The sequence below is a fragment of the Mauremys mutica genome, chromosome 3, assembly GCF_020497125.1.
Source record: "Mauremys mutica isolate MM-2020 ecotype Southern chromosome 3, ASM2049712v1, whole genome shotgun sequence".
In the NCBI taxonomy this organism is placed as follows: Eukaryota; Metazoa; Chordata; order Testudines; family Geoemydidae; genus Mauremys; species Mauremys mutica.
Window position 1 is genome coordinate 122,185,530 of NC_059074.1, and position 25,143 is coordinate 122,210,672.

The 25,143-nt window shown below is 43.7% G+C and overlaps 1 protein-coding gene across 3 annotated transcripts in view; it reads right to left on the reverse strand.

The window, feature by feature from the left end:
• PRKN (parkin RBR E3 ubiquitin protein ligase) overlaps positions 1-25,143 on the reverse strand; it is a 1,207,207-nt gene that overhangs the window by 936,947 nt on the left and 245,117 nt on the right. For all 3 annotated transcript variants that reach the window (XM_045009067.1, XM_045009066.1, XM_045009068.1), the window contains exon 2: positions 10,513-10,676. In XM_045009067.1, coding sequence (XP_044865002.1) covers positions 10,513-10,676 — 164 coding nt within the window. The remainder of the gene's footprint in view (positions 1-10,512; positions 10,677-25,143) is intronic.

The following is a 25,143-nucleotide window of genomic DNA, read 5'->3' on the forward strand; positions in this document are numbered from 1 at the left end:
GGCGAAGAGGCTCCGTCAGCGCGGTGAGGACAGGAAGTCACAGAGTGGCGCAGACCTCTCACAAAGCAGGGTACGCCGCGCAGTGGAGATCATGGTGGCAATAGGTCAAGTTCATGGTGTGGAACGGCGATTCTGGGCCCGGGAAACAAGCACGGACTGGTGGGACCGCATAGTGCTGCAGGTCTGGGATGAATCACAGTGGCTGCGAAACTTCAGGATGCGTAAGGGCACTTTCCTTGAACTCTGTGACTTGCTGTCCCCTGCCCTGAAGCGCCAGGACACCCGGATGCGAGCAGCCCTGACTGTGCAGAAGCGAGTGGCCATAGCCCTCTGGAAACTTGCAACGCCAGACAGCTACCGGTCAGAAGTGAACCTCTTTGGCGTGGGCAAATCTACCGTAGGGCTTGCTGTGATTCAAGTAGCCCACGCAATCGTTGAGCAACTGCTCTCAAAGGTAGTGACTCTAGGAAACGTCCAGGTCGTCAGAGATGGCTTCGCCACGATGGGATTCCCAAACTGCGGTGGGGCTATAGATGGGACTCACATCCCTATCCTGGCACCAGCCCACCAGGCCAGCCATTACATTAACCGAAAGGGCTACTTTTCTATGGTGCTGCAAGCACTGGTGGACCATAGGGGACGTTTTACCAACATCTACGTCGGGTGGCCGGGCAAGGTTCATGACGCGCGTGTGTTCAGGAACTCTGGTCTGTTTAAACGCCTCCAGGCAGGTATTTTCTTCCCGGACCACAAAATAACGGTTGGGGATGTGCAGATGCCTACAGTGATCCTCGGGGACCCAGCCTACCCGCTAATGCCCTGGCTCATGAAGCCCTATACAGGCGCCTTGGACAGTGAGAAGGAACTATTCAACTACCGGCTGAGCAAGTGCAGAATGGTGTTGGAGTGTGCTTTCGGACGTCTCAAGGGGAGATGGCGGAGCTTACTGACTCGCTCGGACCTCAGCGAAAAAAATATCCCCGTTGTTATTGCTGCTTGCTGTGTGCTCCACAATCTCTGTGAGAGCAAGGGGGAGACCTTTATGGCGGGATGGGAGGTTGAGGCAAATCGCCTGGCTGCTGATTACGCTCAGCCAGACAGCCGTGCCGATAGAAGATCCCAGCGGGAAGCGCTGTGCATCCGGGAGGCTTTGAAAGCTAGGTTCCTCGGAGAGCAGGGTAACCTATGACTGTCCACTTGATTTACAGAGAAGCTGAACCTGAGCCTGTTTCAGTGACTGTTGACTTCGATCTGCGGTTACATACCCCGTTCTCCAGGTTTCCCGCCTTCCAACACACGTTTTAAGATAAATTTAATGGAACACTGATTATTAACAAAGTTTTCTTTAATTATGAATTCCTGTTCTAGGGTTGAAACATGGACGCAGACTGTGGTGGGTACGGTGTGCACTGATGTACAGACCGCTTCTACACTAGAGGAATGACAGGCTCCTGCTCCTACAGCGGTCTCTGGGGGGAGGACGGTTGCAGGTGGGTGTGCAGGAAGGGGTGGGTTTGCAGAAAGGGGTGAGGGGTGCCGTCTTTGGGACGGAGTTTGGATGCAGGCTCTGGGCTGGGGGTTGGGGCATAGGAAGGGGTGAGGGGTGTGTGGGAAGGGTGAGTATGTGTCCGTGGATGAGGGCTCTTGCTGGGGCTCAGGGCATCGGAGAGGCTCGTGGCTAGGGTGGAAGGGCATGGTAAGGGCAGCCTGCCTTGCCATTTGTGGATGGCAGGCGCTAGGACCCTGGGGCAGCATACACCTCACAGACTGACCCGGGACAGCATACACCTCACAGACTGACCCTGGTGCCTAGTGACTGCAGTCTGTGTGTGTCCTGCTGTTGATCCTGCCCCCAAGTCTGTACCCTGGTAATGGAGGCTGTCCTATGCAATTAAAAAAACCCTCCCCCCCCTTCACACAAAGTCTTCTGACAAGAAAAACGTGACGGGAACAGTGAATAACAACAAACTACTTTTAATACTCAACTACACAGTGGGGGGATGAAACTTGGATTTTGGACTGGGTGATCCAGGAAGGGAAGCACTTCTCAAAATGTATGGCATGAGAGCTGTGTGGTACATGAGCACCCTACTGAGGTGCAGTGACAGTTTTCACGGCCCCTAGCGCCCCTCCTTCTTGTTATTTTGGGTGAGGGGGGGACAGGACTTTGTGGCGGGGGATGGCGGTTGCAGATACAGTGCAGGGGGGCTCTCTCCTCCTGCCTGCGGTCCTGCAGAACATCTACAAGGCGCCGGAGCGTGTCCGTTTGCTCCCTCATTAGCCCAAGCAGCGTTTGAGTCGCCTGCTGGTCTTCCTGCCGCCACCTGTCCTCCCGTTCGCTGTGTGAGCGCTGGTGCTGACATAGGGTCTCCCTCCACTGTCTCTGCTCGGCCGCCTCGGCTCTGGAGCAGGCCATCAGTTCCGAGAACATGTCGTCCCTAGTCTTTTTCTTTCGCCGCCTAATCTGCGCCAGCCTCTGTGAGGGGGAAGCCGGGGCAGTTCGTGAAAGAGCCGCAGCTGTGTGATTGGAAAAAGGAAGTGATTTCCTTGAAGAGATACATGTTTGCGAACAGTGAACACAGTCTACTCAGTTTCTGTGAGCAAGACCATACAGGGCACCTAGTCTCACAAGCTCTCAGGACAAGTTCGAGATTTTGGAATACGCTTTCATTGGCTGCGGTCTTGCACAGGAGATCGGACAAGCGGGGCGGTACAGCTGAATCCGTGTAGCAGCCAGGCCTGGTAAGCCCTACACTATAGGCTGCTTAACAGTGCCCTCCCGCTGAAGGCAATCTGGAAAGCATAAAGTCTGACCCTGTTCCAGCCCCTCGCGGCTGTGCCCGGGAAAGATCACTGTATGCTTTTCCTCTGCGGCCTCCAACACGTGGCTGTTAAACGAAGGTCATTGCTATGCAAAGTAAAAGTCAAGCATTCACAATTGTAACAGTACACTAATTGCCCTAATTAGATGCAGCAGTCGCCGAACGAGATTACCCTGAGGCGGGTCACTCGGAGAGAGAGAGAGAGAGGATGCTGCTAGAATCCCTGCACAGACCAGGACCGTATGCTGCCATGCTGGTGGAGGCAATGATTCCGCTGTACGTTAGGATGGCCTGGCGCAGAAGAGTGTGCTTCCACGGAGCACCAAATAAGGCACCTCTCCCCAGGAACCTCCTGCGGGTCTTTTCGAGCTCCTCTACGAGAGCTTCGTGGAAGTGTCCCAAGAGGATTTCTGTTCCATCCCCATATGTGTGGACCTTCTTTTTATATAGTTTTATCTGGAAAAGTTTTTATATAGTTTTTATTCCTGTTTTTTTAAAAAATAAATGTTTCCATGTTTATAGCACTTACCGACTGATCCTTCCCCTGATTCTGAGTCCGGGTTAACGGCCGGGGAGGGTTGGTAGGGGATCTCTGTGAGGGTGATGAAGAGATCCTGGCTGTCGGGGAAAGCGGTATTGTAAGCGCTGTCGCCTGCGTCGTCCTCCACAAACCCTTCCTCATCTTCCCCATCGGCGAACATCGCCGAGGAACTGCCCGTCGACACTATCCCATCCTCAGAGTCCACGGTCACTGGTGGGGCAGTGGTGGCAGACCCACCTAGAATGGCATGCAGTGCCTCATAGAAGCGGCATGTCTGGGGCTGGGCTCCGGAGCGTCCGTTTGCCGCTCTGACTTTTTGGTAGCCTTGTCTCAGGTCCTTGATTTTCACGCGGCACTGCGTTGTATCCCGGCTGTATCCTCTGAGTGCCATGGCTTTGGAGACCTTCTCGTAGGTCTTTGCATTCCGTTTGTTGGAGCGCAGCTCCGAAAGCACAGACTCCTCACCCCACACAGTGATCAGATCCAGGACTTCCCGGTCTGTCCATGCTGGGGACCTCTTTCTATTCTGGGATTGCATGGACTCCTCTGCTGGAGAGCTCTGCATCGTTGAAGGTGCTGCTGAGCTCGCCCCGATGTCCAACCAGGACATCAGATTCAAAGTGCCCAGACAGGAAAAGGAATTCAAATTTTCCCGGGTCGTTTCCTGTGTGGCTGGTCAGAGAATCCAAGCTTGGACTGCTGTCCAGAGCGTCAATAGAGTGGTGCACTGTGGGATAGCTCCCGGAGCTACTAAGTTCGATTTGCATCCACACATAGCCTAATTCGAGATAGCCATGTTGAATTTAGCGCTACTCCCCTCGTCGGGGTGGAGTACCGAATTCGAACTAAAGAGCCCTCTAGGTCGAATTAAACGGCTTCCTGGTGTGGACGGTTGAGCGGTTAATTCGAATTAACGCTGCTAAATTCGATTTAAAGTCCTAGTGTAGACCAGGCCTTAGTTTGGGGAGCCTTGGTGAATGCATACAGGTCACAAGAGTCGATGTAGTTCCAGACTTCAGTTAGCATACAGGACCACCAGAAGAAACAGGAAGCTGTGTGGTAAGTCTTAAGGTGGCTAGAATGGCCTGCCAATAGAGTGTCATGGCAGAGATGGAGCACTTCTAGCCAGGGGAACCCCAGTGGAACATATATGTGCCCACTGAGGTATGTGATCCTATTTTGTGTGGAGCACTGCATTTCGGTTCAGACTCTCATTTGCTCAGGCTGTTCATCTCCTGGATGAACAGATCACCCCACAAAGGCGATCAGATTAGATCAATCAGGTCTTGGTGTATTATGGCACTAAGGAAGTTGTCAGGTTTTAGGAGACAGGGTGGTTCTTGGTTAGGCTCTTTGTACTCCTGGTAATATTTGACCTTCCAGGATAAGTCATCAGCTTTCCCATTCCTGGTTCTCAGGTGACAGGTGATGATGAAATCGGACCACGAGAAGAATAATACTTACATGAGCTGTCTTTGGTTCAAGGCTCAAGCCTTATGTAGATATTCAAAGTTCTTATGGTCAGAAAAGACTTGCACTGAGTGTTGGGTTCCCTCAAGGTGATGGTGCCACTCTTCAAAGGCTGATTTAGTTGTGAGCATTTATTTATGTAATATGTCATAACTCCGTTTGGTGGGGTGAGTTTTGGGGAGTAGTAGGTGCAGGGCTGAAACACTTACTGTGGACATGCCTCCAGCAGCATATGGCCCCATTGGCTACATTGGAGGTATCAGCAGCGAATCTGAATACCTGGACCAGGTCTGAATGTACTAGAATGGGACGGTGGTGAAAGCAGACTTGAGCTATTCATAGCATGATGAGCTTCAGCAGCCAAACAAATGTGGTGACCTTCTAGAGGAGGTTTGTCATGGGAGCTATTTACTCTGAAAAGCCTGAAATGAACCATTGGTAAAAATTCACAAAGCCCAGGAAGAACTGTAACTTCTCTGGATGGTCTCCACCTTCTGGGGATCCGTCTTAATGACCGCAGAGCAAGGGATATTACCCAAAAATTCTGTGGAGGATTGATGAAAAGTACATTTTAACAATTGATGTAGTCTTTCCAAGATGTAATGAACATGGTAACAATGCTGCTCAGGATTATCTGAAAACACAAGTATACCATCGAGATATACTGGTCCAAGATGTTGCTAAATACATTGTTCATGAAGTGTTGAAAGGTTACAGGAGTGTTGGTCAGACCAAATGGCCTTAGTAAATATTTGAAGTGCTCATAGCCGGTTTGAAAGGCAATCTTCCCTTCGTTTCCTGCCCTCATGCGTACTAGGTTGTAAGCCTCCAAAAGGTCCACTTTGATGAAAATTCTGGCTGACCGCACACAATCTAGTAACCCCGAGGCTAGCGGCAGGGGATTTAGCTGGATGTTGCTAGCTAGATGCAACAGTGCTGATGATAAGATGCACACTCTTTATCTTCATACAAAGTTTCAAACACATGATATGCAAACTGAGGTCCACTATTGTGAGCTGTGTTGGCAGGCTCTGATGGCTAAGTATTTTACACAACAGTACTGGATGATGTTTAGAATAGATCCAGTTGATCCCTGTGATGACCTTTAATATCTAATATTCTGAAACTGCATGACATTTCACAACAAAACATATTATTTCCAACCTATTGTGAAACTATGTCTTGCTGACACCATTTTATAGCATCAACTTAACACCTCTTCTTCCCCTCTCTCTTTTTATATACAATACAATCATCCGTGTTGCCATTCCAGTTATGAGACACTTTCCACTAGTTTTCAGTTATGCCCACCAGTTCACAAACCATCATTTAGTAACACTTCTAGATCCTCTTTCTTGTTTCCCATAAACCTTGCATTTATGTATAGATTAATACTGTACGTTAATATACTTATTCTTTGCTTTCTATTTGAGAGCACTGCATCTTGTTTAATTGTGTATGTTAAAACAGCAGAGATGACACTTCCTAGTGGAAAGGACACTGGACTATCCCCAGCTCTGCCACTGACCTTGAGCTGTATGACCTTGAGCAAGTGACTTTGCCTTTCTATGCCTGTTTCATAACCCATCATTAGTTTCTCTTGTCCATTTAGATTGTAAGATTAGAGAATTTCTGTTACTATGTGTATGCACAGGCCTATACACAATGGGGATCTGATCTCAGTTGAGGGAAAGGGTCTACACACTACATAAATAATAATGCCAGATAGTTTGAATTGGGCAAAAATGTCCCTCCCTTTCTCATTCCAGTTTAGTTTGATGTTCACTTGATAAATTCTACATATTTTGAACCCAGAAAGGTTGCTAACCAATTTGCTGAAATGGAGATCATAAATTCTAAACAGTCACCTCTCATCACAACTTTCCAATCTTCCATGAACCCAAAACCATCCTCTCTATTTCTTTGGTGCATCCAGTAGCAGTCTATCCCTTCCTTCTCTCATGCTTAGAATAAAAAGGATCTCACATTACCCCATCTTCTGTGTTTTTATCAGCGCCCTGAAACAATTCCTGTTTTTGCTGAATACTCTTTCAGTGCTGTCATTTGTTCCCATGGGGACTAGAATCAGTAAGAATTCCTTCAGCATTTTTCAAGCTAATCAGTCACTTACTGTGACATCATTTGCTGTGCTGCCAGAAGGCATCTGACTGTCCCACTTCCTTCATATGACCCCCAGATTTTTAAGCCCCATTCCTCACTCTGTGGTCACCAGTCAGGATTATTTCTTTTTTTACAATGGCTCCAGTTTCACTACTTGCCTGTTAATAACTGGTTGAGTGCTTAGTAGTCCGATTCTGCTCTCTTTTGTTGAGGACAAAAGGACCTATAGCAGGTACTAAAATTAAGTGTCTCCATACATATTTCTATCCTGCCCTTCCTGCATCTTGGATTTTTTTTATGTCACATTCCTCAATCTTCCATACACTGTCTCGATCTGCCATTTCCCTCCTTATGATAATTTCCCTTCTGTCTCCATTCAGTGGCTTCATTTCTCTCTTACACACCTCAGATACCATTCCACTTCCTCCTTCTCCCTCGTCAGAAAAGAAAAGGAGTGTACTTCATACATATACAGCCTTCATGGTCTTCATTCATAAAGTGGACAATTGCTCATGTTCCACATCAGCCACCTTCCCTATCTGAAATGTTTGTTCCTTAGTTAGAACCTGCTAGGATCAGAGCACTCTATCACTACATCTTGGCAGACTTCCTTTCACTGTTATGGTACCTTTTAGAAAGTTTTCTTTATTAACACCTACCCCCATTAGTTGCTGCCTCAGTTTGGCAATCAGCAATGAACTCCGACTCAGATCAAACTCCCTTTTGGTTTGGACTCATCTCTGTTGTCCTTCTTTCAAGGCTGTGAGCAGAGCTTCTGTGTGTTCCATGATTCCTTGATATACTCAACTCTTTCTGCAGAATCTAAACTCTCATTTTTAAAAAAAGTTTCTACTCCTTATGGTTGCAAAACAAACACACCATCCTTAAAATCTTCAGCTGAGTATAAACCAATGTTACATTGTTTTCATGAGTCTGCCTGAAATAATAATTCTAAGAAACACATGAATTGACCCATTAATCTCAATAGAACGTTAACTCTGAAACTGAGCATGTGAGTACAGGTCACTTGCCAGGATTATTTGGATACATCATACTTAATGATTTCCCCAGCATTGTGCAATCCTTGGGTGCTGGTTTATATCGGTCCCTCTTATTCTCTGCCTATGCCACGTAATAGTCTAGTCTCATTATATTTTGGGGTCATTTCAATTGTTTGGTTTAGTGTGTGGGTGCTGGGTGGTGTTGGTGGCCTGTGATGTTCAGGTCGGACTAGAAGATCGAGCAGTCCCTTTTGGCCTCAAGCTCTATGACTATGAACTGCCAATTGGTTCCTTCCCAGCTTCCAAAACCTCTAGTTTCAGTCCTGAAAACTAAATTTAATTTGGTATCAAGATAAATAACACAGTTGCTACCATGCTGATGTATTAACCATTAGAATTCACTAAATACTAGAAGTTTGGAATATACCTGAAACTGTTGTTGAACTTCCCATCTGCTACAGGAGCCAGAGGCCTTGCCAAAGAGTTTTGGTCCAGCTTTACTGAGCAATACATTTACCCCTTAACTATGACCAGCACCTCAAATGTCACCTTGAAACACATTCCAAAAAACAGGCCTTATGGCCAGTCTGCCTTGCACTTAAATAGATTCATGTGGGGAGGTAGGGATAGAGCTCCCACCTTAACCCTGTCCTCAGGGGCATGCAGGGGTTTAATCCATACCACCCATAATAGGATGTGGAAAAGCTGAAATGAATGGGGCCATGGTTCCCCCTATGCACTGACAGCAAATTGCTGGGGTGTGGTATTGGATGTTCAGCCTGTGCATTTCCAGGAACTTGAGGAGGCATTCTACCTTCCTGAGACACCTCCCTGTGATTCTCTTGAAGTGATGTGATTGCACATCTCCCCTTGGTGTGTCTGTGCTTATTGTAAATAACTTTAAAACTGTCTTAAAATTAACCTGACTGAAGGCATCTCGTAAATAAACCTGAGTTGGCAGGTCTGAATGTCTGAAAATCAATTTTTCCTTTATTCATCTAAGTTATAGGTTTTGTGTTTTACCCTGCAAAAAGTTGGGTTACAGATTCTCTGAGTAAAGTTAGACCCCAGTAACAGATTTTGTGTTTCGTCCTGAAACAATCTGACAACACCACTATAATCTCAAGCACTTCAGCATGTGCAGGAAGGTTCAGAAGCTTCTGAAAGTGTAACACAGAACCCTAAACATAGGAACTGGCTTTTCAATTCACCTTAAAAACATTTTTGGCCCCATATATTTTCTTTAGTAAAATCAAATCACCTAAAAGCAAAGCACAGCAGTTTATGCATGATGACTATGTGCATCAACACTATCAGCAGGAGATGCACTGGAGAATGACAACAGCAATTTGCATTCTATAGTTTATTTTGTGTGCCCAAACTCCCTAAAGCATTTTGCAAAGCAATAAATACCATGCCCATGAAGATGTAGTGATAGGATGTCAATATCATAGTGACTCTCTGCAACCAGATACAGCAGCCATTCTGTGCACAGCTATGTCCCCCACACAGCTGAAAACACAAGTGCCAATTAATCTGTGCTCGTTAAAATAGAAAGGGTTGTGCCTGTGGGGGATAGTTTATGTAGTCACCTGAACCGCTATAGAATGCACCTCATTGTTCTTTGATGTCACTGCCAGGTTAGTACTTCTAACAACCCAGCAATCTCTAGTTTTGTATTGGGAGGAAATATATTATTTCCAGATTTCTCCAATGTCTTAAACTTATGTTCTTATGCTTCTCCCAGCAAATGCTGCCATCTCCACAAATATCACTCATAGGAAGAAAGAGATGCTGATAAAATGAGAGTGGCAGTACTGGTAACAGTGGTAAGAGATGGTCAGGAAAAAAAGAGTCTTGTTATTTGTCCTGCTATGCTCTTTTTTCCCCCTCTCCATTCACTCTGCATTTTATTTTTATCAGAATAGTTAATCAGGAGGAAATGAAATTCAAATATGAACTCAACCACTTATAAATCTCTCTTCTCCTCACTAGTCTTTCAAACTACAGGTTTGTGATTTCAGTGCTTTTTGGGCAAACCTCATTGGATACTGTGAACAGGCCTTCAAATACTACCTCCATCAGCGTGCACACGCACACACAGACAGCAGCAGCCTTACAACTATCCTCCAGGGGTCACAATTGGGTTACAAATTCTGCACAACATGATGACTGAGCAGCCTGATTTGGAACAATTTATTCACATTCATTCAGCTTCATTAAGATTCAAATAGAATAAGTAAGGTAGAAATTGAGCAGATACAGAAATTGTGCATAGCTTACGCCTGTAGTCAGTAAACATTTATTCACTAAGCACAGCTCTCTTTTGCTCTCTCTCTCTTATATTCTTTCTCTCTCCCCATCCTTCCTGCTTGCTGTTTTAATGCATAATTAAGAAGGTCAGAATTAATGAAGCAGTGTGGAGTAAAGTTCAAGGAATCCCCAGGCACTATTTATTCTATTAGATCTCAGTCATGAATGTCAGACTGGCAGCATTAGAGACAGAAGCAGTTGAGCTGGCAGCATCCCAAAAACAAAACTACCAAGGGAGACTTACCTGCAGTGTCAAGTCATTCCTAAGCTCCTTCCCTGCAAAAATCACACGCAACTGGTCAGCTGGAACTCCCTGTCGCTTAGCAACCACCTCCTTGAGCTGGAAGATGCTGGTGCCTGAATCAACCTCCACTGGGAAACCATGGCTGGAGTTGAACCTGACGAACACTGACCAAAAACAAAACATTTTAGAAAGTGAGCATTTATCAAGTCAGGTCTATTTTAAAATGGTATAAGAGGAGGTTTTCTGATCCCTGGACTATTGACATAATGGTACAGTAAAATTTTAGTATATTTAGTATAAAGAGAAACTTTCAATGTTGTAATTTATCATTTTGAAAGGATCCTTAAGGGATTTCCTAGCATATAATAGTCAGTGACCAATAAACAAAAAGGGTATGTTCCCCCTGACAGCAATATAAAATTACAGTGAGCATACAGAAACAACAAACAGACTTAACTAGGCAAGATTCTGAGTAATCACTAATTGATACACTTGATTTTCAAGTCTTAACCTTGGCAGACATATATGCTCTTTGTGTCCCAGGTGTTCTTCTCCCACTGGATATAACAAACAAATGCAGGGAACACAGATGTTTGTTAGAACAAGGATGCATTGAACAGCATAAGAACAGATAGTTCCCTGCAGTAAAACATAGTCATACAGACTGGCCTCCCACAGATATAATTCTACAGAAAATAATGATGGAAGGGAAATAATCTGCTAGATGAAATGTTTGAATGTTTTCTGTACCAGTATGGTCTTTTTCAGAGTTCACTAAAATACCTGTAGTACATAACTCCAGTACATATTGCTTCAATGCAGAAAATTACCAACACACTAGCCATGTCATTTTTAGAGCTACAGCAACTGGCTTATACATTCAGAGAAGCCTGGCAAACAAGCTCATGAGTTTACTGCCATTCAGTTGGTGGGACTGCTTTTCATAATGAGTCTGAATGTGCCCATTAGGCTCACAGTGAGGAAAGAGACTAAAAAAACCACTATATAGAAAAACCTCATTATAACTGCATCACTCACTGAGATTGTATGAAAAGCAGAGATATATCCTGGTGAGTTACTTCAACCAATAGGTTTCATAGACAGGAAACAGAGAATTAGTAAAACCAATATAAAACAAGAAATTATCTGAATAGCAGACATCTGCTACTGTAACGATGGGGCATTGGTTGCAACTGATGTTCCATTATAAGAGTTTATTTTGATTCCCAGTCTAATTTTTTAGCTGGAGAAGCTGTTGGTTTGAATTTCTGACAAATGGCAGAAGTATGGGATCAGAAATGTTAATATAGCTAGCATAGCTATGGTTTTCACAATAGAAAAAAAAAGTCTTCAGGATTTTTCTGCCATTTAATGTATGCCTGACCACTTCACTATTGTAGAAGTTCGAAAATTAATACCTGAGGGCTTTTGATTGTTTTAGCTGATTTCAGAATTTGATAAATATTTACATTTTCCAGAAATTTGCAGTGGTTGTATGATGGTGATGCTGTTGTATAGTATGTATTGTGATTTCCATCTAAAGTTTTAGATGACAAAACTTTTTACCTCTAAAATTCTAGATAATTAAAGTTTTTGAACTTGAAAAATTTTGCCTTTATGTACCCAATCACAATATAGGATTTCAAAATACAGTCAATAGGAACACAGCACACATGTCCTTTAGAGTACTGTGTGGCTTCTTGAACTATATCCTCATTGATGCTTTTTCAGTTTCTATGATGGAAAGTGTCCTGGTAATGATTGTGAGGTTTACAAAACATTCTTGGATCAGAATGTCTAAAAATCCATGCAACTGAAATTTAATTTTGCACATGTGCCATGTGATTTGGAAGAGTAATGGAGGAATGATATGGCAAGAGTGAATTCCAATTATCTGGAACTGAAGACCTCATGTCTTCTTAAAAAAAAAAAAAAAAAAAAAAAAAACTTATAATGATCCATTACATAGGAAATTATCTTGGCAAATTAAAGGAGTTGTAGTTAATTCAACCTATCCCAGAGGATATACCTATTATTAACTTATTTTTTAAAAACTTGTATAATGAACCAGCCTTACAAGGACTTGAACCTGGTTCTCTCACACCCAAGCTGAGTTTCCCACTGCTCTAAAGAGACAGTCAATCTCTCCTATTGGAGAGATTCCATTTTGTGTAAATAATTCAATATTTACTGGGCCAGAAGGAAAGACTGACTATATAGACTGATGGTTAGGACACTCATGTGAGATGTCAGAGACCTAGATTCAAGTTCCTGTGTCTCCTACTCCATAGCTGAATGCACTAACCATCAGGTTCTAAATCAATCCCTCTTTCTTGGTGAATATTTTTCAAAGTGGCACAGCTCCAGCAGAAGAGACTCAGAGCAGCCCAGTTCAGAATAGCTAACAGCTGGGTGGTAGGGCACTCAACTGTGCTGTTGGAAGCCATGTACACGTCCCTGGTCTAAATGAGGAAAAGCAGGGACTTGCAGCTGGCTCTCCCTCATGAGTGCCATAATCACTTGACAATTGCCTGTTCTGGGGCCTCTTCCTCTCTTTATTCTGGACCAGAGATTCCATCCTGGACCTGAGGAACTTTTCCTAATGAAAGTTTCATTAAAACTGATACATTTCTGCAAAAAGTTTCAGTTTATTAAAAAAAAATCCAGATCAGCTCTAGCCCTAAGGCACTTGCCAAGGCAATACAATGAGCCAATAAAGATCTTGGACTAGAATTCAGGTGTTCTGTCTCCAGGGCCCCCTTCTCAAACTACTAGTCAATCCTCCCTCATTTCATTCTTATGGATGCCAGTACTTGTCTTATGAGAAGAGAACAAATTAAGAAGTGTGCCCACATTCTCAATGCAATGTAATTGGCAACAGAGAAGGGCTTGATGACAGAAACGCTAAAACAATAACTGGAGTAATATTTAAGTGAATTGTCAAGCATAGCTCATTTTCTAGAGACTATACTAATCCAACACACATACTGTAGGCATGACTGATGTTAACTACCAGGAAACCAGAAATTTCCCTTCCTTCTCTTCCAGAAGCCAAAGTATATCCATGCCAAGGTTTAAGAAGCTAGCAGAATTGTAGAAGTACCCACATTCTAACCACAAGAAAATATTTGAGTGGCCCATGAATACACTGTATTTTCATTTTGCAATAAAAATATATCTAATCCTCAATCACAAATAGTTAAACTGAGAAAAGTGCTTAGCCAGCAAATTATTTGTTGGAAAACACTAGTTCACATTTTTTCTAATTTTTACACAATGACTTCATCAGAAATCGTGGAGTGCATTTAACATATTTTAATATACATTTATTGATGGCATCTTTGTTCATTCACAAACAGCCTATTAAGACTTAAATCAGATGTTTCACCCAGGCTGAACAAGAACACAATTTTGTCAACATAATATTTTAAGCTTTCTTTTTTGGAAAGAGATGATTAATATTGTTTGACTGATAGCCAAATCCTAAATCATCAGTATTCAGTGGATACACTTTTAAAAGTGCACAGGTAATTCCAGTTACATTAATGAGAGGTACACAGATACATTAAAGAGACCCCTTACAGTGAACAAACGCTTTGAAAACCCTTATAATTTAAGGTTTGTCTCCTGAACTGGTTGATACTGTAAACAATTTTTCAAAGGCACACAGGGCCAGATTTGTAAAGGTTTTTAGGTACCTAAAGAGAGGCACCTAGTGGGATTTTTGAAAGCACCTCATTGCCTAACTTCCACTGATTTCAATAAGAGTTAGGTACCTAGGTGCTGGGAAAAATCCCATTAGGTGTCTGTCTACATCTTTAGAAGCCTAAAATACCTTTACAGATCTGGCTTCAAGTTCATAAGTTCTAAACATTGAAAGAACCCTTACGTATCAAAAGGCAAAATGTAGGAAAAATCTGGGGTAACTGGAAGGAAGAGGAATAAATAAAAATATGATAACAGTTCACAATGTCTTTTAGATGTCCAAGATAAACATTATCATTCAATAAATTAAGTGAACTGGATATTCAATTCCTTGTTTGGAAGCATCAGCAAAGTTTCTGGTTACAATGAATGCTGTGAAGTCTGCATAAATGAATAGCTGCAGAAAAAGAAAAATAGACATACACACACAGGTCAAACTTACAGTTTATTCTAGTTTTAAAGATATTAATGGTTCCAACAGAATTCCCTATTTTAAATATAGGAATCACTATCAAACCAGTAAAATCTTTCAAAATGCAATGAACTTTTTAAGTGTAACCCACTGCACATACACAATATATGATTTTTGGGATGGCCTAATGACTCAAGTGGCAGTGATATAAATTTCCATAGGGGGAACCCAAAACTCACTTCCTGGGCAGCTCAGTGTTGGGAGTGTCAGAAAGAATGTTCTCCATCTTGGGTATGCATTTGTACTGAGCAACATTTCCCTTTTTCTTCATTTTAGGCTGACACTGCAGGCTCAGAATACACTGTGTCAGGGCAAATGCTGTGTATTCTGTTCAGGGAAGGGAAATTGAAAATGTATACACAGAAATGCTGGCCTAGCACCCAGGAATAGACTGAAGTACTAAAATCTCACCAGGAATAGCCTTATTTTCCTCTGAATACAGGACTTACTGCCTTATGCAAGCTGAAAGCATGTTCTCCCCATCCCAGCCCCGCACGACACATTTTAAAAAAAAATACACAAATTTAAAAAAAATTCATGGCTTTCTGGTCTAAGAAACTGTAGACCTTTAACTGATTAAAGAACACATTTCCTCTCTCCACAATAAATGAAAAAAATGCATTGGAGAAGTGGCAAAATTTTGGATAATAATGTGGAAGGACCAAGTTTTAGAAGCAACCAGAAGACTCCTGTTTCTCCACTGAAACAATTCTGGTCTGATTCTGATCTTACACATATACTAGTGTAAATCAGGAATAAACTTCACTGAAGTGAGATCAGAATCAGGTACCTTATATAGTGCTAAACTAACTGCAGTGCTCCCTATTAACTAAGTAAGTTATTTATGCAACTCTCAGGTCTACTACAGATCAAACGTCACAAATGGAGTGCAGAAGCCATTATGGGAGTTGGGAAGAAGCATGAAGGCAAATTTAAGAAAAAAAAGCATCAGACCAAAGAATGAAGGCATGGACCAGGACTTAATGGCAGTGTTGAGCAAAAATCAGAATTTCCACCCTGTGATAATTCCAATATTTGGACATTTGTTTACATACCAGATCAGACAGAAAAGCAAAGCTGTTCAGGAATTTTTCAATTAAAGTTTTTTCCCCCATTAAAAATGCTGATTAATCAAAACCAAAAGTTTTCAGCGAAATAGATCAGTTTTAACAAGAAACTTTCCCAGATGAAATTTCTAGTTTAAACCACAGACAAGCAGAAAGGAGAGACACCCACTTCAGAATAGTCAATAGCTCAATGGGTAGGTAGGACATTCAGATGGGAAGTGGGAGACCTATGTTCGAGTCCTTGTTCTGAATCTCTCTTGCTGGAGCTGTTCCACTCTGTATAAATAATTAAATATTCATTGAGCCAAAGAGAGAGAAAGACTGGTTAGGACACTCATTTGGGATGCATGGGAACCAAGGTAGTCCTTGCTCTGAATCAGGAAAAGCAGGAATTGAAGAATTGGAACCTGGGTCTCCCAAAGCACATAGGGTACCCTAACCACTGGACTATTGGCTATTCTGGGTGAATATCTCTATCCAAAACAAACTTCAAAACCTCAAAAAAGTTGCAAAACAGATTTCTTGTTTTCCATTATTGTTGCCTTACTGAGAAGTCAAAACATATACATTTTTTGAAGAACAAGAAGTTCCAAAAACATTTCAAATCAGAAATGTCAAAACATTTTTATTGACATTTAGACCAAAACAAAAAGTTTCTAACATTTCAAATCAAAATGTTTCCTTTTGAGTCACTTTGACATTAAAATTAATCTGCATAAATTATCCTGGTGCCTCATGCCATCATTCTTATCTATGGCTGGGCTCCCTGGCGGTATGACTTCTCCCATGATGCACTGTACTCATGTGATTCCCATGTTGATACATGTGACTCAGTCAGAGGGGAGACGGAGGTATATCATAAGAGACATAGGCTAGCCAAGGAACCCAGGCCACAGGAGAAAATAGGGGAACGAAGCACCTGAACTACAACTCTCATACGGCACTGCAGCACTCTGAGCAAATGCAATTTAATGTCAAACTGACAAGAAAAGAAATGTTTCATTTTACTTTAACAACAACAAACCAAAATATTTTGACTTAGGTCAAACTGTGCCTAAATTAAATATTTCATTTCAATTTTTCCAAAGGAAAAATAAAATTTCTGCAAAATCAAACTTTGCTCTCACAAATTTTTACTTTTACAGAAACTGTATCTTCCATTGAAAAATCATTAACTCTGTGTAATGGCTTTCAGTTGATTTTTAACCTACTAACAGAAAGGTCCTACTACATCCACAGTACATTATCATATAACAACTGTCTAGTTACGTCTGTGAAATGATAAACTTGTCATTAATTGGCCACTCTGTTGAGGAGTAAAATAAAATAATGTGACAACTGTCATTCTCAAGGAGTCCAAAGTGTTTTATGAACTGTATATTAATCACTTCAAACATCACCAAACTGGAAGCAGCAACACAATACAACTGCTTAGTGTAGACCTAAAGCATACCTACCTAGTTGAAGTGACAGAGAGGAATTGTAGGCAGACAGAATATTAGAACCTGAACTGGCATTTGAAAAAGATTCCAAATCCTCCAGCTCTTTCTACTCATGCAAATAAATTGTGCCAAGGCTTCTTTAATGATGTAATGACATTAGCTCCATAATGGGCACTGGTTCACTTCTGATTCAGAGACAAAATCTACATCACTCCCTGCAGAAGCTGGATTCTCCTATCTGTGAATAAACTACTAGGATATAGTCTTGGTATACAGAGGTATTATTCTAGGCTCCAGAAAACTAAACTGTGCCAAAAATGAACAAAGTTTATCTATTTCTGCATCACCAAACTGAAGACTCAAATTACTATTAACATTAACAAAGAATAGCCAGTTCCTCTTAATTTCCTTGTTCACAAAAGAATACAATTCTTCTTTCCTGTACAACAATGAAAGGCAGGCTGGTTCCAGGACATTTAGGGTTTTATAGGTCATAATCAACGTCTTAAACTCCAGAGACCAATGGGCTGCCAGTGCAGATGCTGGAGCACTGTTGTCATAAGCTCCTAGTGAGATGCCTTACTCAAACTGCTGTGTTTTATACTAGCTTCAGTTTCCAAATGATTCTCCGGTATATCCCCATGTAAATTGCACTGCAATACTCTTAACAGTATAAGTTGTCCCTGTATAACCACTTACATTGTGGGGTCACTTCCCTCCTCTGGGAGGAATGTACCTCTCTGATCAGAAACATGCTTGGTTATAGCTAGAGCTGGATGAAGATTGCCCAAAAAAAACCCCCCATAACGATTAGCTCAAATTTTAAAGTAATTTTTTTAGTCTGTGCTTGTACTCATTTCATATTCACTTTAAATGAAAATTTGAGCAATTAAGTTTTACTCACATGAAAGCTCATGGAAAGTAAACCTGAAGTTGGACTATGCAAATATTCACACCTTATGTGTTATATATCATGGATGGAACACTGACTGAAACCTAGTGATTGAACAGTATTCTCATCCCCATTTTGTCCTGAGCTATGGCACACATGCAATAAAAAAAGGAATATAAAATAGCTAATCTAATGATATATTCATATTGAGATTTCCTTAAAAAAGCCTCTTTTCCTGATAAAGTAATTTCCTTAGACATATATAGCCTAATGTACGCCCACTGAAGTCAATGGCAAAGTTGTCATTGACTTCACTGATGCAGGATCAGGCTCATCCAGTATGTTGCCCAACATTTAAACTGATGCTACACTAGTCATTAATATACTTTCATGGCAATGAGGGTCCTTAAACATCAGTCATTTCCATATTCTATAGTCTCACCCATTCTGCGTTTGTATATTGAGTCCCATCTTTAAAAACAAAAATACAGACTGAGAGCACTAAAATTCCACTTGCCCTCCAGGAATGGTGTCTCTTTTTTAAAACAAGAACTCAGTGTAATGCAATGGAATTCATGCAGATGGGCAAAAAAAACCCTGGCAGGACAGGTGATATATTATTATAACTCCAAGACTGTAATGTAATTCCAAACCAAAGTGACTTCGGCTAGGTCTACACTGTGCAGTGTGGACTACAAGGTGTGAATTCCAGACTGCACCGAAGTGTTGCGCTCTAACTGCCTTGCCTAGATGCTGCTGGCATGAAATAAAAGGTATCAAAGTGTGTTAACTTAGTTCTGTGTGAAAGAGGACTTTGTTAATATGAACTAGGGTACCTTTTTAATTTGTGACATCAGTATCCAAACGGACAAATTAGAGAACAACACTTTTGTGTCCTCTGCAATCCGCACACCGTTAGTCAAGCCCTAAGATTCCAGGGCTAACCAATTACACTTATTTCACATTCCCCACGAACTTTAACAATTTTCTCCTATGACACCTACATACTCATTATGACAAGTTTCATTAGATGTGACTTGAAGACCAAGACAATGATTAGCATGCTAATAGGTAGTGATGCTTCAGTAAAATGGGATTTTTCTTAACTTCACAGAGAAATCAAGATTATGTCCTCCCCACTGCAAGTCATAATCGGTAAAAATTTTCAAACAACAGATCTTATAGTAACAGTTAATGTAAATAAAATAAATTGTGAGCAGAGTGATAAATTTTGTCTTTTGGCATGTCATAATACGATATCTCATAACTGTAGCACTCTGGTAATGTTTGCCTGGAGTGGCTCTTTAGAAAGCAAAAGGCTGTGTGATTGAACAATCCTGGGAGAGGAATCTTGGGAGTAACCACCTCTACAAGGAAAACTTGAGCTAGATTTTGTGTCATTTCTTTTTCAGTTCCTATTTTCAATGAGACCAAACCTCAAGGAGAAAGGAGTAAAGCCTGCTATAGCCTATGTGTACAGTGTGGAAGTCACCTGCTCATGATAATACAGGCATGAGAAACACCTCAGACTCCTTAATTCCTTAATATTTGAATTCACAAGTTTGTTTCATTTACCCATTCTATCCCTGTGCATTCTTATGTTACCAAAAAGGATTATGCTCGATCACCTAGTCTGACCTTTTTCAAAACATGGGATGAAGATGTAAAATTAGGCTTCACTTCAAACTACTGAATCTTGAGAACATAATGTGTAACTTTTCTGCCACAAGTGCTTTCTTGAGATACAGAGCCTAATTCACCTCTGTGTTACTCAAGAATGGCTGTTAATACCAGCAGAAATACAAACTTCAACGTATTCATCTTAATCTCCAAGGCAGATTTAGATTAGATATTAGGAAAAGCTTTGGTGCAGCCACACACTGTAGTGCTTCAGTGAAGACACTACTATGCCAATAGGAAAGCATCTCCGGTCACCATAGTTCTGTCTGCACCAGGGCTTAGGTCAGTATAACTGCATCACTCAGCAGTGTGGGTTTTTCACACCCCTGAGTGACGCACTTATACTCATGTAAGTTTTAGTGTAGATCTGGCCTAAATAGAAGGATAGTTAAATATTGAAACAGTATTTACAAAGGAGGTTGTGGAATGTTCATCATTAGAGGTTTTGAAGAGCAGGTTAAAATCTAGACCATCCCTGACAAGTGAACTTGGTTCTGCCTCGGGACAGGGAGAAGGAATAGATGTCTAGAGGTCCCTTCTAGCTTTACATTTCTATGATTACCAAAGCAAGAGACTGCACAGAAAAACAATTGGGCAGGAAGAGAGCAAAGCCAACACACATCTCTTCAGCAACAGCATAGGGCAGAGGTTCTCAGATGAGGGCCTTCAAATCTGAGGGTGTATGTGAGGGCTCCCCCAGGGGGTCTCACAAACCTATTAATTAATCTTGAGGCTACCTGGCTCACGTCAGTGCAGCTGGGGATCCTGTAAGCATGGCTGCTGGCTGGCTGCCTGTGCTGTGGGAGCTAGGTGATCCTCAGCGCCACCCTTTTCCAGCTCTTCTTTGAAAGAAAAAAAAAGAGAGATGGCAGAACAAAGATAGTGATAGCACTTCCCCATCTCCTGCCAGTGAACAGCTGGAGGTGGCATAACTGGTTGTCAGTTGTAATCTCTGACACTAGGTACTATAGAAGGAATACAACTTCCAGTTTGAAGTGTTTTTAAGCAGATGCTTGTTTGAATCCTTTGGGATAAATTCTGCTCAGTTACCCTGTGTAAATTCTGAGTAACATTACTGACTTTAGTGGAGTAAACTGGGATTTACACTGATGTAAATGAAAGCAGAATTTAACCCTTTTAGTCTAACAAGTTACTATGGCACTATAAAATGTGTGTTCCTCAAAGAAACAACTGTTACAGTGTAAGAGAAAAGATGCATCTGTGCCTGTCTTTTGTTCTGAACCAAACAAACAAAAAGTGGGGGAGTGGAGGTGTTCCTGGAGCAAAGCTTGCAGATTTGCCACATTTCAAAGATAACTTTGTCCCTCTTTTATTTGAGCATAAGCTTTTGTGGCTACTTCCACTTTTCATGTTCTCTGTATGTATAAATATCTTCTTGCTGTATGTTCCAGTCTACGCATCTGATGGAAGTGGGCTGTAGCCCACGAAAGTTTATGCTCAAATAAATTTGTTAGTCTCTAAGGGTATGTCTACACTACCAGAGTAGTTCGATTTAACTTAACTCGAATTTGTGGAATCGACCTTACAAAGTCGAACATGTGTATCCACACTAAGGACAGTAATTCGACTTTGTGAGCCCACACTAACGGGGCAAGCGTCGACATTGGAAGCGGTGCACTGTGGGCAGCTATCCCACAGTTCCCGCAGTCCCCGCTGCCCATTGGAATTGTGGGGCGAGCCCCCAATGCCTGCTGTGGGAAAAAAATGGGTCGAGGGTGGTTTTGGGTAACTGTCATCATTCAACCGTCACTCCCGCCCTCCCTCCCTGAAAGCGCTGGCGGGAAATCTGTTCGCGCACTTTTCTGGTCAGTGACAGCGCGGACGCCACAGCACTGCAAGCATGGAGCCCGCTGCGATCATCGCTGCACTTATGGCCATTGTCAACTCCTCGCACCTTATCGTCCACCTCTTTCACAGTCAGATGCTGAGAAATCGGGCAGCGTGGTGAGGACATGAAGTGTGAGAGTGGCACAGACCTCTCACAAAGCACGGGACCCCGCGCTGTGGACATCATGGTGGCAATGGGTCATGTTCATGCTGTGGAACGGCGATTCTGGGCCTGGGAAACAAGCACGGACTGGTGGGACCGCATGGTGCTGCAGGTCTGGGATGAATCACAGTGGCTGCGAAACTTTCGCATGCGTAAGGGCACTTTCCTTGAACTCTGTGAGTTGCTGTCCCCTGCCCTGAAGTGCAAGGGCAGATGCGAGCAGCCCTGACTGTGCAGAAGCGAGTGGCCATAGCCCTCTGGAAACTTGCAACGCCAGACAGCTACCGGTCAGTAGCAAACCACTTTGGCGTGGGCAAATCTACTGTGGGGGTTGCTGTGATGCAAGTAGCCCACGCAATCGTTGAGCTACTGTTCTCAAAGGTAGTGACCCTGGGAAACGTCCAGGTTGTCATAGATGGCTTCGCCGCGATGGGATTCCCAAACTGCGGTGGGGCTATAGATGGGACTCACATCCCTATCCTGGGACCGGACCACCAGGCCAGCCAGTATATTAACAGAAAGGGCTACTTTTCAATGATGCTGCAAGCACTGGTGGACCATAGGGGACGCTTTACCAACATCAACGTCGGGTGGCCGGGCAAGGTTCATGACGCGCGTGTTTTCAGGAACTCTGGTCTGTTTAGACGCCTGCAGGAAGGTAGTTTCTTCCCGGACCACAAAATAACTGTTGGGGATGTGCAGATGCCTATAGTGATCCTCGGGGACCCAGCCTACCCGCTAATGCCCTGGCTCATGAAGCCCTATACAGGCGCCTTGGACAGTGACAAGGAACTCTTCAACTACCGGCTGAGCAAGTGCAGAATGGTGGTGGAGTGTGCTTTCGGACGTCTCAAGGGGAGATGGAGGAGCTTACTGACTCTCTCGGATCTCAGCGAAACCAATATCCCCATTGTTATTGCAGCTTGCTGTGTGCTCCACAATCTCTGTGAGAGCAAGGGGGAGACCTTTATGGCGGGATGGGAGGTTGAGGCAAATCGCCTGGCTGCTGATTACGCTCAGCCAGACAGCCGTGCGATTAGAAGAGCCCAGCGGGAAGCGCTGTGCATCCGGGAGGCTTTGAAAGCTAGGTTCCTCAGCAAGCAGCGTGACCTGTGACTGTTCAGTTTCTTTACAGAGAAGCTGAACCAGCCCGTTTCTTTACCCAGTTACTGTTGACTATCCTCTGCAGTTACATACCCCGTTCAACCCGTTTCCCCCCTTCCAACACACGTTTAAAAATAAAATACATGGAACATTGTTAATTAACAAAGTTTTCTCTATTAATGACTTCGCGTTAAAGGGTTGAAACTGGGACGCAGACTGTACTGGGTAGGGTGTGTAGTGATGTAAAGACCGCTTCTAAATTCGAGGAATGACAGGCTCCTGCTCCTAGAGTGGTCTGCAGTGCCGGACTGGTTGTTTCAACGGAGCCTGCCATCCCTCCTTTTCAGGACTCTGTGTGCAGGGGCTATGTGACCTTGTGGCGGGGGAGGACGGTTACAGATTCCCCTGCTGCATGGCTCTGTGGTCCAGAACAGGGACCACTGCATAAGATCTGTAACTGCCCTCCCCCGCCACAAAGTCACATACCCCGCACCCACACAGAACATGAAAACCACCTCCCAGACCGACCAGGGTGCCTACTGACTGCACTGTGTGTGTGACCTGCTGCTGATCCTGCCCCCGTGTCTGTACCCTGGTAAAGGTGACTGTCCAATGCAATTACCAACCCCCTTCCTCCCCCCTTCAAACACAGTCTTCTGTACAAGAACACGACGGAAACAGTAATTAACAGCAAAGTATTTTTAATAATCAACTAGACAGTTAGGGGATGAAACTGGGATTGGGGCTTGGGTGAGTCAGGAAGGGAAGGACTTCTCAAAATTTAGGGAATGAGAGTTTTTTGGTAATTGAGCACTGTGCAGGGGTGGAGTGACAGTTTTCACGGCCCCTGGCACCCCTCCTTCTTGTTACTTTGGGTGAGGGGGGTATGGGACTTTGTGGCGGGGGAGGGCAGTTGCAGATACACTGCAGAGGGGCTCTGTCCTCCTGCCTGCAGTCCTGCAGAACATCCATAAGGCGCCGGAGCGTGTCCGTTTGCTCCCTCATTAGTCCAAGCAGCATTTGAGTCGCCTGCTGGTCCTCTTGACGCCACCTGTCCTCCCATTCGCTGTGTGAGCGCTGGTACTGAGAGAGGTTCTCCCTCCACTGGCTCTGCTGGGCCACCTCGGCTCGGGAGCAGCCCATAAGTTCAGCGAACATCTCGTCCAGTGTCCTTTTCTTTTGCCACCTAATCTGCGCCAGCCTCTGTGAGGGGGATGCTGGGGCAGGTCGGGAGACAGTCGCAGCTGTGTGATGGGAAAAAGGGAGTGAATTCCTTACAAAGATACATTTTTGCGAACAATGAACATAGTCTAGTCTGTCTCTGTGCACAAGACCATGCACAGCACCTATCTCATGCGCACTCAGGACAAGTTCGAATTTTCGGCCTTCGCATTCATTGCCTGGGGTCTTGCACTGGAGATCAGACAAGCGGGGCAGGACAGCAGAATCCGTGGAGCAGGCAGGCATGGTAAGCCGTAGACTTTTGGCTACTTAAAACTTAATGTATAGCAGTGCCCTCCTGCTGCAGGCAATCCGGAAAGCATGAACTCTGCCCCTGTTCCACCCCCTCGCGGCTGTCCCCGGGAAAGATCCCTGTATGCTGCCCCTCTGCAGCCTCCACCACGTGGCTGTAAACCGATGCTTATTGTTATGCAAAGGAACAGTGAAGCATTCCCAATACTAACATTACCCTAATTCCCCTAATTCAATGCAGGAGTCGCCGAGCGAGATCACCCTGAGGAGGATCACTGACACAGATAGAGAGCGCATGCTGCGTGAAAGCCAGCACAAACCAGGGGCCTATGCTGCCATGCTTGTGGAGGCAATGCTCCCAGAGTACCTGATGATAGCCTGGCGCGGAAAAGTGTCCTACAACGGAGCACCCAATAAGGCAGCTCTCCCCAGGAACCTCATGTGTAGGCTTTTCGATTACCTCCAGGAGAGCTTCCTGGAGATCTCCCAAGAGGATTTCTGTTCTATCCCCATATATATTGACCTTCTTTTCACATAGTTCAGATTCCTGTTCCATTAAAAATAAATGTTTACATGTTTAAAGCACTTACCAACTGATCCTTCCCCTGATTCAGGGTCCGGGTTAACGGCCGGGGAGGGTCGGTAGGGGATCTCCGTGAGGGTGATGAAGAGATCCTGGCTGTCGGGGAAATCAGCGTTGTAAGCACTGTCGACTGCCTCGTCCTCCTCATCTCCTTCCTCATCTTCCCCATCTGCGAACATCGCCGAGGAACCGGCCGTCGACA